Consider the following 12,115-nt stretch of genomic DNA (forward strand, 5'->3'; position numbering starts at 1 on the left):
CAAACCAAAACCCAGTTGGATCCAATGAGTTGTTTATTGCAATTATAATTCATTAACAAATAAGACAGAAAAATAGTCCCTTACATGTACACAATTAACACGAGGACTAAAACAATAGAGGCAGCAGAATTTACAAATCATCAACAGGTGAGCACGTATCTTTAATAACTGAACATGTTCTGCGACCGCTTGGTTCCCAACAGAACACAAAAAATCAAGATTCAGTTTAAAGTCATTTACAACATGCAACATTATCCCATAGACATCTTGGTTATTATGAATAAAAAATAACATCTGCTTTAAATCAGGTCGCAAATCAGGATTATGACAAATGATGATATAAGAGCCCTTAAGACTTAAACTGGTGAAGTCTGAAAATATATAAAGGTTGACCATCAATAGGTATTTTATATACATTTCAAATAAGAGAGGGAGAGGGAGAGGGAGAGAGAGGGAGAGGGAGAGGGAGAGAGAGGGAGAGGGAGAGGGAGAGGGAGAGGGAGAGAGAGGCAGACTATGTGTGTGTGTGTATGTGTTTTTTTTATGTGTGTGTGAACGTGTGTGTGTGTGTGTGTGTGTGTGTGTGTGCGTGTTGTGGCATTCCCCCGGTGCCACGCCCCCGGTTCGGGAGAGTCGAGGCCGGGATATACCGCCGGTGGCCAACAGCCGGCGACAAACCCCGACCTCCCGAGAGCCGCAATCGGGGAAACGAGGAACACCTGGGCGGGAGACACCCAGGTGTTAAAAGGAGGCCACCGGCCGACAGAACGGGGAGAGTCGAGTGGAAGAGAGGACGACGCAGAGGATCAAGACACCGTATAGTGAGCCGCACGGCGGACACGTGGACCCCGACTCGAGCAACCCCCCGTCTTTGATGTGCAGCGTGCGCTTGTGTGGCTATTGGAAACGAGTGTAATAAACCGCCGTTTGAGGCTTTGGACCCTCACACCCTGCCTGGTCCTTACTTTGTGCCCCTCTACCGTACCGAGTTACCACGGTGTGTGTGTGTGTGCGTGTTCGTTTGTGTGCGCGGCGGGGCGGAGGGGGCTGCACTTTTTTTTTTTACTACACTTAGTCTGCACCCCCCCCCCACAGAGGCCCCACAGAGGCCCCGCAGAGTGTGTGTGTGTGTGTGTGTGTGTGTGTGTGTGTGTGTGTGTGTGTGTGTGTGTGTGTGTGTGTGTGTGTGTTTACGGGCACGCAGCCCGACGCTGAGGGAGGAGGTCCTTTGTTTTTTCCTCGGCACAAAGCGAGGTGTCCCGCGCCCGTTTTGTTTTCTACCGACACAGAGATGCTGAGGACCCCTGCAACCCCCCCCTTGGGGTCCGCCGCCACCACCCCTGAACCCTCACCCCCGGGAGGAGGTCCTCCTGGGTGAAGGAGGACCAGAAGGTGTGGAGGTGTGTCAGTGTGTCTGAGGACCCTCCTCCACCTGGGGACACTCTGTAGAAGGACAGAGAGCCAGCAGGCCGGTCCAGATACACTCCTACTCTGGTGGAGCCAGCGGGGGGGGGAGGGAGGGCTGTCTCTATACCGTTGTACCAGGCAGAGTAACGACCATCATAACAATAAAGAACCCAGGACTTGTTGTTCCCTCCAAGCCTGCTGTCACCACCCCGTCCTCTCCTTGTGATTCCTCTGTATGTCACTCCTATATAGACCCATCCTCCCCACTCTACCTCCCAGTAACAGCGGCCAGGCAGAGCCTCTCTACCCAACACCTGGTCCCAGGAGTCAAATCTGTCTGGGTGATCCGGATACGACTGGTCCTCTCCAACCAGCGTCACCTTCCTGTTGTCCTCAGACAGAGAGAGGTGACTGTAGGCCGTGTTGGGGTCCAGTGTGAGGTCACAGGCATCTGAGGGAGAACCAGACATGATGAGCTGCTGAACCGCTCTTCATCCTCATCATCATCATCATCACTAGTACTGTTCTCCTGCGCTCTGTGTACGTATACATAGATATGAACACATACATACATATACATATGTACACATACATAAATACACACACCTCAACAATAACGTTATGAAAACATCAACAACAATATTATGAATGTAGTAACCACAATATTATGAATGTATTAACAACAATGCTATGAATGTATCAACGACAATGTTTTGAACACATTGTGGTAACCCGGCCCGAACCAGCGGCCCTGAAGCCCAGGGGACCGGTGGTGCAGGGGGTCTACCACCCTTCTCCCCCAGAGGGCGCCGGGGACCGCATTGGCGCATTGGCTCAGAGGAAACACCCGCGAGGGAGGCCGATCAGACGCAGGTGAGCGGTACATAAAGGGAGGCGGAGACGGGCTAATGAGACACGTGTGGGTCCAGTGTAGGACAGAGGACCGGACCGAGGACCGGACCGAGATACGCTCCCAGGACGGACCGCTGCAGCCGAGTCCCGTTCCCGAGGAGGCCGACGGGCCATATGGATGTGAGTGTCCAAGCATGCTATGTGTTTTTTTGGATTACATTTTTTAGTGTAAGGTTATCTTCTCAACCTTATTTTACACAGTGGCACTCATATCTTAAGGGAAAAACATCTGACATGTTTAATTTAGTTTGAATGTAAAATATTTCTTTATATTTGAAGAATATTGAATGTACATTTGACAGCCCTAAATCAAACCAAACAGACACTTACACTTGTGTGGAACTGATCTCAGGTCAGGCACCTTCTTCATCTCCATCTTCAGTGTCTCCTCCAGCTGATCCAGGGCTCTCCTCAAGGTCCCAACGTATGATGGAGGACGGACCTCCACCGTGGTCCAGTCCCTGGTGGGTGGAGGATCCTTCAGGGATCTGAAGGTCTGGAGGAGGTGGAGGTGGTCTTCAGTTTGGGTGAACTGCTTCACCTCTGAGCTTCTATTGGTCAGATCTTTTATTTCCTGCTCCAGCTCTTTGATGAGGCCTTCAGCTTCTTTCTCTGTGGATTTCAGTTTCTCTTGAACCGTTTTGTTGTGATCATCCAGACACTTTTCAACAGAGCGCCTCAGAGCAGTGAGGACCTGCACACCATCGGCTATCTCTCTGTCTGCGTCTGCTTTGCTGTGGTCCACCCTGTCTATGATGTCTTTAATCTTTCGTTGTCTCTCCTTGATCATCTGCTGAACTTCAGCCTCTATCTTCCCCAGCTGGGCCATCTTCACTTCATATTCCTCCTTTAAAGGGACAAGAGGGTGGGACTTGTGGTCTGTCTCTGTGCAGAACTGACACACATACACCTGTTCATTCTGGCAGAAGAGTTCCAGGAGTCGGTTGTGTTTCTTACACATCCTGTCTTCCAGACTGTCCAAAGGGTCGACCAGCTGATGTGTCTTCAGACGGGAGACTCTCTGATGTGGCTCCAGGTGGGTCTGGCAGTAAGAGGTATAACACACCAGGCAGGACTTCACTGCCTTCAGCTGGGTCCCAGTACAGACGTCACAAGGAACTTCTCTGGGTTCAACGCAAGGCTGCTCTTTGACTCGTACAGAACTTCTAAACTGATCAACCATCCCTGATATGAAGGTTTTAACCCGTAAAACAGGTCTTGTGTGGAACAGCTCGTTGCAGACAGGACATTTGTACTGGACTATGTCATCCCAGAACACTGTAATATAGGTTCTGCAGAAGTTGTGTCCACATGGTGTGGTAACTGGGCTGTTGAACACATCCAGACAGATGGAACAGGAGAAGTCCTCCTCAGACCACAATGTCGCAGAGGCCATTCCTAGAAAACCATTGTTAAATAAAGTTAAATCATTTATAATGTACAACAATGGTAAAATGGAGGTAGTAGCCAATCAGTAGTTTTGTTTTGAGTAACAGCAGTGAACAGTGACAGGTGAGAGTACTCAACATATACACTAACGATTTCAACCCATACCTGATGATAGTAAAATAGTACCTTTCCTATTGATATGATCAATAAGTTACAGAAATGTATGATGAATCCCGGATCAGAGTGGAGTAAATTACCTGGGTCTTCTCACTGCTGTAATGAAGTGAGCATCACCAAACCGTCCGACTCGGTAACAAGGAAATTATCCTGTGAACCAACCAGTTGGACCAGTTTACCCTCCTCTCAGACTAACCTCCTATTGGCTGCTGTTCCATGACATCACTGTACAGGTGTCCTGCTGCTCGAGGCGGAACAATGTCACTTCAATCAGGCATCTTGTTGGGCTGGATTGGATTGGGTTCATCTTGGAACAAACTTTACAGGCAGGTATTAAGAAAGGGCCAAGGTAAACACATACACACACACACACACACACACACACACACACACACACACACACACACACACACACACACACACACACACACACACACACACACACACACACACACACACACACACACACACACACACACATTGTTAAAGCGATATAAGAGTTTTTTTTAGGGGGTATACCACATTCTCCCCTGCTTAACTAAATGTCGTCCCGACATTTCCGGTTTCAGTCCATTCTGTTGTAACAATTTGATTACCTACAGGTTAGAGTCCATTATTCAAGAAATATATCTGATGACAGATTTCACATTACAGATATCTCACGCTAATGTTATGAGTTAAACAGTGGAAGTCATTGTGCACTACGACAACCATCTATTCACTCCGCTGTGTTCACTGGTAGCTTGTCTTGACTGGAATAGGCGTGACCTTTGACCTTATGTATAATCACATAGAATCTCACACTTTCACTTATACTATTCACTCAAATCTCATCACATTTCCTCATTTCGTTGCATTATAAGAGTCTTTCCACAGTCTTTGGCTGCATCCGAATACTTAGTACATACTATTTCTGTCCAGTGTCTACTACTTGACCATACTACACTTGACTGTGTAGTACGGTCTACAGCTATGTGTAGAACGCCTCAGAACGCTTCCGAACACCGCCGAAACTCCACCGGATGTTTGGAGATGACGTATCTCCCCCCAGACGGCGGCAAAATGTACCTGTTTTCCGTCTTGTTATCGTTGCTATTAAATAAAAAAATTCTCTTTCTCCGCGAATGGCTCTTGAAATGGATATCGCTGCTAGAAGGCGTCGTCGTCGGTCATCTCGTAGAGCGACTTACCGGCAGGTTATGATGTATACATGTGGAGATTTGGTAAGTCATTTTTTTGGAATAATAATACATTTACAGTTATTTGTTACTCCGTGAAAAAGACGATTGAAGTTAATTTTTCCTTTTTTATTGAACACACACACACACACACACACACACACACACACACACACACACACACACACACACACACACACACACACACACACACACACACACACACACACACACACACACACACACACACACAAATAAAAAGCCGCTGTTGGTGGTGTCGGGTCAGCCATCTCTTCTTCGTTTGTTACCAGACTCCGGTTGCATTGTGGGATAGCGTAGTGTGGTCCGTGGTTTACTTTGGCGGTAGTACGCATTCGGAAACGTCTTCCGTACTACAGAATGCGTACCGAGTATTCAGACGCGATATATTTTTCGCATACTACAAAATGCATACTATATAGTATGCAAGTATGAGTATTCGGATGCAGCCTTTGTCTTTGCAACCTGTAAACACATTGTTTTATAACCACCATTTCTTCTTCGGTATCCATGTGCGATTCTAATGTAGGAACTGACTTTCTTGTGGGCCTATATTAACTAAAAGTAGCTTTTCTTAAACCTCTTCTTCCTCAAAACACATTTTCAATCCGTTACTTAAACAGGAACTTACAAATGACATCCATCCTAAACCCGGATGGGTTTAGCTGCTCTTGAGGTGGGGAAGGCAGGCCTTGTTCCTGGACTGGAGCTCGGCCATCCTCATCCAATCATCTGGCCCGTTTTCGGGCTCGTTCTCAGCTCCCACACAGGATGTACTTGTGCCTCGAAACGCGCTCACAAATGAATAAACAAGAACTATGTACATGGACTTTTACTCATTTTTTTCCAACATTTATCCAACACCAAGATCTCCAAGCTCTCTGAATAACTCACTGCGTGTCGGCGCGGTGGTGCTGGCGGCGCTCCGCCTGCAGCCCGGCACACTCATCAGCCGGTCACCGCCGGCGGCCGTGGAGCCGGACAGCCCCATGGAGACAGGCCGGACAGCCCCATGGAGACGGGCCCGGCTGCCCCATGGAGACGGGCCCGGCTGCCCCATGGAGACGGGCCCGGCTGCCCCATGGAGACGGGCCCGGCTGCCCCATGGAGACGGGCCCGGCTGCCCCATGGAGACGGGCCCGGCTGCCCCATGGAGACGGGCCCGGCTGCCCCATGGAGACGGGCCCGGCTGCCCCATGGAGACGGGCCCGGCTGCCCCATGGAGACGGGCCCGGCTGCCCCATGGAGACGGGCCCGGCTGCCCCATGGAGACAGGCCTGGCTGCGGGGCTGTTGGAGAGGTCGGGATGGTAGCCTGCGGAGGCCCGGCTGTAGAAGGTGTCTTCGTCCTCACCGTGGTGGGCGTTGTCGGACCCTCCGCGTCCGGGTGTTTTCTGTGGACGGGACGAGCGGTCAACTTTGATGTGCGACAGGAACCTCAAGGAGGGGACCTTTGAGCGTGGTGAAGCCCTGCTGGTGCTTGACTTTGAGTAAAGGTGCGTTGACTTGAGGCGCGCTGAGACACTGTTCCCCGTCGCCAAGTCTGCCGTTGTGTTCTCAAACCACACATAAGATCAACTCGTTTTAAACATTCCTTTTCGACAGAACCTGAAATCTATTGGTTGCGTCATTCGTCACGCCGGGGTCAACGTTTTTAAACATAAAGCGAGTCTCCACCACGAGACAGTGGCGCAGGCCCCTCCCCCCCATAAATTGCAGCGCAGCTTTCCCGACAGGAAAACGATGGAGTGGGTCGCATTCGACGCATCTCATGTGATCGCACCTCCATTCAGCTGATCAAGTTTGTATTAGTGAGTGTATTAGTGCTCATCAATCTTTTTTGGGACGTAGAAGCCATCATGTCATGAGCCAATCAGCTGTGGCTATTGACCATCCTTTGTAGGGAAGTTATGTCCAATCTGGAGGGCTTAACCACGAGGGGACCTTCATGCAGCGTCTATCCACCTACAGTGTTCCTCCCACAACCCAATGGGTTTACAAATTAATAAATGGTGCTCTCACACCAAACTGCGTGCATGTTTCAGAAAAAGGCAACACATGTGAAGGGAATAAAAGGCCTGGGTGATCTGTTATCTATGCTCTTTGAGTTTCCCCCCCCACCTTGCTCATCGTGATGTGATGACCCGGTGGTCCGGCGCCGTTTGACCGAGGGGGGCGGGGGGGGGGGGGGTGGAATCCGGGAGCTCAACCAAAGATGTGAGGCTGTTGTCCATATGGCGCTTTGTCCTTGAGCCAGAGAAATATATTAACAACAAGATATGAGCACCTGATACATCTTGACTCTGGTAAAGATCAAGCAAGGCTTCACATAAATCCTGAATTATTATGAATCCCGGGTAACTCCTAATATTTACCGTAGCAGCGATATACCATTGAACGAATACAAAGGGTAACAAGGCCCTCCTAGTTTCCGCGGCCCACCTGTTCGCCTGCATGTTGGTCATGGTTGTGAAGTACAGGCTTTCCACAGAATCGGCTGCTCGATGATGGAAAAAATCATAATCACCATTAAAACCAAATCAATCATCGAATTATATTTTAAATGTGTGTTTTAAAACAATCTAATGTAGTAATTTTAAGGTATTTAAATGAATATGATATTGTAATATATCATATACTCGTCTTTTCTGAAGTACAGGAGACTCCTTTGGTGAAACTTGCTCGTCTGGTATACGACCACTAGGGGGTACCAAACGGCCGCTCCCATCCTCCCCTACACAAAGGGTTATAAACATCTCAAAGACAAGCTTTAAGTAAATGAATTGATAAAATAAAATAAAAACGAAACCCTCTGCTCTCTATTCAAATTGTTCCTTAATTAGATTCAATTAGTGCCTATTCAGCGGCGCGGCTGTTTAATTGAAGCCTCGTTGCCCTCAGGGTCCCTAGGTTAGGTTATGGTGACTCCTCATCACGCTGCATTCGATTCAGTGCCAAACCAGGAACCACCTGAGCAGGAGAAAGGGGATCTTTTGGCCATTGATGATGCTCTGGGGGGTGACACCTTCTTAACAGTCTTTTTTTTTTGGTGATTCAATTTGTTTTATTTTTTAGTTTCATTTCCCGGTGTCCAGATTTTGAAGACCTTTCGCTTTTTTTTGTCAGGAAGATCGTCTGTTGAGGAAAGGGATTTAGAGAATAAACAAGTTTTAGGTGTTTATGTATCTGTCTGTCTGTCTCCCTTTCTCTCTCTTTCACTATCCACCTCTCACCTCGAAATGTGTTCATTTGTAATGTACACACACACACACACACACACACACACACACACACACACACACACACACACACACACACACACACACACACACACACACACACACACACACACACACACACACAAACAGACATGCAGACACACAGACATACATACACAGACACATACATGTGGCGTGTGTGTGTGTGCAAGTGAGTGTACTGCTCTGCAATTAGCATGTTTTGGCACGTTTTTTGTGTGTGAAATTGGACGAAAGATTTTAAAAAATAAATTTGGGACCCTCTAGTTCTCATTCTCGTTCTCTCTTCTCTGCGGTTCCATTTGTCGCTATTTAGCGCATATGGAAGCAATCTAAAACAAAATGGAGGATGGCCCTTAAAAACAGTACTTAGGTTGAATCCCATTACTTGGCTCGCTTCAAAAACTCAGCCCTAACCCTCGCTGTTGCGCGTTCACGCGCCGTGGAGCCATGTCCCAATACCATTTTAAAGGTAGCTTAAGGGGTAGGGGGAGGGCTAACATCCCCTCAAAATTGAGATTTTCGATGGGCACCCTCAAAGCGCTTCAGTTGTGACTTGCTCCCACAATACCTTGCGAGAAAACGGAAAATCAAGAAATATCCTAGACAAGATGGAGGGCGAAAAGATGCGACAGGATTGGAAAAACACAAATGTAAGTGTTTTCTCTGTAATTAACTAGTAATTATTTTATTAATTATACTTTGCAGCCCGGCCGCGGGCTTCGAAGCCCGGCCGCGGACTCTCGGAAGATCGCGAAAGTCCGCGGCCGACTTTCGCGGAAGATGGCGAGGCCGACTTTCGCGGGCCGCCCGACCCCGGTTCTCGGCCGGGCTGCAGACCGGGCTGCATATCATGTCGTATGATATCCAGATCTTCCATGTTCTAGTGACTCCAGGTTAAAAATAAGCTTTATACTAATATATTATATTATATCAGTAATATTCTATAAGGCAAGGCAAGGCAAGGCAACTTTATTTATATAGCACTTTTCATACACAAGGCAGACTCAAAGTGCTTCACATATAAACATTGTTATACATTAAAAAAGAAAAGAAAACATATGCAAAGAAATTAGTAAAATAGAAAGTTAAAAAGGCTTTTTAGTAAGTAAAATTGAAAGTGAGTTAAAAAGGCATTTTAGTAAAATAAAGCTAAAGTATTTAAGATTTAGCAGAAAGCTAAAGCAAACATAAAAGTCTTCAATCTTGTTTTGAAGGTGCTCAGAGTTGGGGCAAGTCTTAAATCCTCAGGGAGTTTATTCCAGCTATTTGTTGCATAGTAACTAAATCCTGTTTTCCCATGTTTCGTGTTTACTCGGGGGATAATTAACAGATTGGTCTCAGAAGATCTTAGTGTTCTAGAAGGCTTATGTAGTGGAAGCATATCAGTTAAATATTTTGGGCCTAAACCATGTAGGGATTTATAGGTTAGCAACATGATTTTAAAATCAATTCTCTGACCTACAGGAAGCCAATGTAACGATTTAAGAATTGGTGTAATATGTTCAAATTTTTTGGTCTTTGTTAATACTCTAGCAGCAGCATTCTGAACAAGCTGAAGCTTCCTTAGAGTTTGTTTTGGGAGACCTGTAAGGAGACCATTGCAGTAATCAAGCTTACTAGTGATAAAGGCATGTACAAGTTTTTGTAAGTCTTCTGTGGACATGAGCCCTCTAAGTCTTGCTACATTTTTAAGGTGATAATATGCAGATTTTGTAACTGATTTGATGTGACTTTCGAAATGTAAATCAGAATCCATGATAACCCCTAGGTTTCTGGCTTTGATTGAGGTTTTCAGGGACAGAGAGTGAAGGTGTTGGGTTACTTTAAGCCTTTCCGTTTTAGCACCAAATACAATTATCTCTGTTTTATCCTCATTTAGCTGAAGGAAATTTCGGCACATCCAGTCTTTCACTTGCTCAATGCACTGGCACAGCAGATCTATGGGCCGATAGTCATTTGGTGATAGCGATACATAGATTTGCGTGTCATCAGCATAGCAATGATGGTCAATATTGTTATTATGCATGATTTGCCCTAGTGGGAGCATGTAGATGTTGAATAAAGAGGGTCCTAAGATCGAACCTTGTGGGACTCCACACATCACGTTGGTTGATTCTGATACAAAGTCGCCGATGGAAACAAAGTAGTTCCTATTTTGTAGGTAGGATCTGAACCAATTTAAGACTGTGCCTGAAAGCCCCACCCAGTTTTCTAACCTGTCCAAAAGTATTGTATGGTCTACAGTGTCGAATGCAGCACTGAGGTCTAGTAGCATTAGTATTGAGGTTTTTCCAGAGTCTGTGTTAAGACGGATGTCGTTTACAACTTTAATGAGGGCGGTCTCAGTGCTGTGCAGGGGTCGAAATCCTGATTGGAAGGTGTCATAACAACCAGTTGATGCCAGGAAGTGATTAAGTTGCTGGAGGACAACTTTCTCAATGATTTTACTTATGAAGGGCAGATTTGATATTGGTCTGTAGTTGTTAATAATAGAGGTATCTAGGCTCCGCTTTTTTAAAAGGGGTTTAATAACTGCAGTTTTCAGGGCTTTTGGAAAGTTGCCTGACTGGAGAGAGTTGTTAACTATCTGCAATATGTCTATTGCTAGGCAGTCAAAAACATTCTTAAAGAGGTTGGTAGGTAAAGAATCAAGGCAACAGGTGGATGGCTTTAGTTGTGTAACAGTTTCCACAAGAGTTTTAGAGTCAATAACATTAAAGCATGCCATCCCTGCCACGTTACTTTTGCCTGAACAGGGTGGTAGTCCAACATTTTTGTTTGAAGTGGAGATATTGATGGCGCGTCTGATGCCTTCAATTTTATCAGTATAAAAAGCTGCAAACTCATTGCATTTCTGCGTGGAATGGAGATCAGGTGGAATTTGTGTTGGGGGGTTGGTCAGTCTGTCAACAGTTGCAAATAGGGTTTTTGCATTATTATTATTGGATTTAATGATATTGGAGAAAAATGTTTCTCTAGCACTTTTTAAGTCTGAATTGTAGGCACGGAGGCTCTCTTTGTAGATATCATGGTGAATTTGAAGTTTTGTTTTACGCCAGATGCGTTCAACCTTCCTGCATTCTTTTTTCTGTGCTGTTACAGAGGCAGCTTTTCTCCAGGGTGCCTTTTGCTTTCCAGAAATCGTTTTAACCTTATAAGGTGCAATGACATCCATGATTTTCAAAATTTTCAAATTAAAGTTTTCTACAAGATCATCAGCAGAACATGGGTTGAGAGGTGGTAGTAAGGAGATGGCCTTTCTAAAAAGTACATACGATTCTTCATTGATATACCGTTTTTTGACAGTATTTGATTTTGTCTGTATGTCGGGAATAAACGATATATTAAAGAAAACACAAAAGTGGTCAGACAAGGAAGGATCAGTCACAGAGAGATCAGAAACATTGAGGCCCTTTGTGATAACCAGGTCTAGAGTGTGGCCCTTACAATGAGTAGTCTCTTTCACATGTTGGGACAGTTCAAATGTGTCCAAAATGGTAAAAAGTTTTTTTGCACACTTGTCATTCAAATCATCAGTATGAAAATTGAAGTCACCAGTTATAACTAGACAGTCAAAGTCTGTGGAGATGCTAGACAATAATTCTGTGAATTCATCGAAAAAATTTGCAGAGTATGAGGGTGGCCTGTAAATAATTAATAGGAGAACTCTGGGGGAGCATTTCAATACAGCACAAAGGTATTCGAATGATGGAAAATCACCAAATAACATCTGTTTCCCCTGAAAATCATTTTT

General features: G+C 45.8%; 1 protein-coding gene across 4 annotated transcripts; it reads right to left on the reverse strand.

Annotated features, from left to right (window-relative positions):
* Nucleotides 1–702: 702 nt before the first annotated feature.
* On the reverse strand, nucleotides 703–4,019 carry LOC130378631 (E3 ubiquitin/ISG15 ligase TRIM25-like). 4 transcript variants are annotated; one of them, XM_056585342.1, is made up of 3 exons: nucleotides 3,966–4,019; nucleotides 2,650–3,717; nucleotides 703–1,858 (listed from the first exon to the last, which is right to left on the reverse strand). In XM_056585342.1, exons 2-3 carry the CDS (start codon nucleotides 3,713–3,715, stop codon nucleotides 1,278–1,280), a joined length of 1,647 nt encoding a protein of 548 aa, XP_056441317.1. In that variant the 5' UTR covers nucleotides 3,716–3,717; nucleotides 3,966–4,019; the 3' UTR covers nucleotides 703–1,277. The 4 variants fall into 4 exon arrangements, with proteins under 4 accessions (XP_056441317.1, XP_056441316.1, XP_056441318.1 ...); XM_056585341.1 differs by having other exon boundaries at nucleotides 3,874–3,992; XM_056585343.1 differs by having other exon boundaries at nucleotides 3,895–3,984.
* Between the last annotated feature and the right edge of the window lie 8,096 nt (nucleotides 4,020–12,115).

The sequence above is a fragment of the Gadus chalcogrammus genome, unplaced genomic scaffold (assembly GCF_026213295.1).
Source record: "Gadus chalcogrammus isolate NIFS_2021 unplaced genomic scaffold, NIFS_Gcha_1.0 GACHA092, whole genome shotgun sequence".
In the NCBI taxonomy this organism is placed as follows: Eukaryota; Metazoa; Chordata; class Actinopteri; order Gadiformes; family Gadidae; genus Gadus; species Gadus chalcogrammus.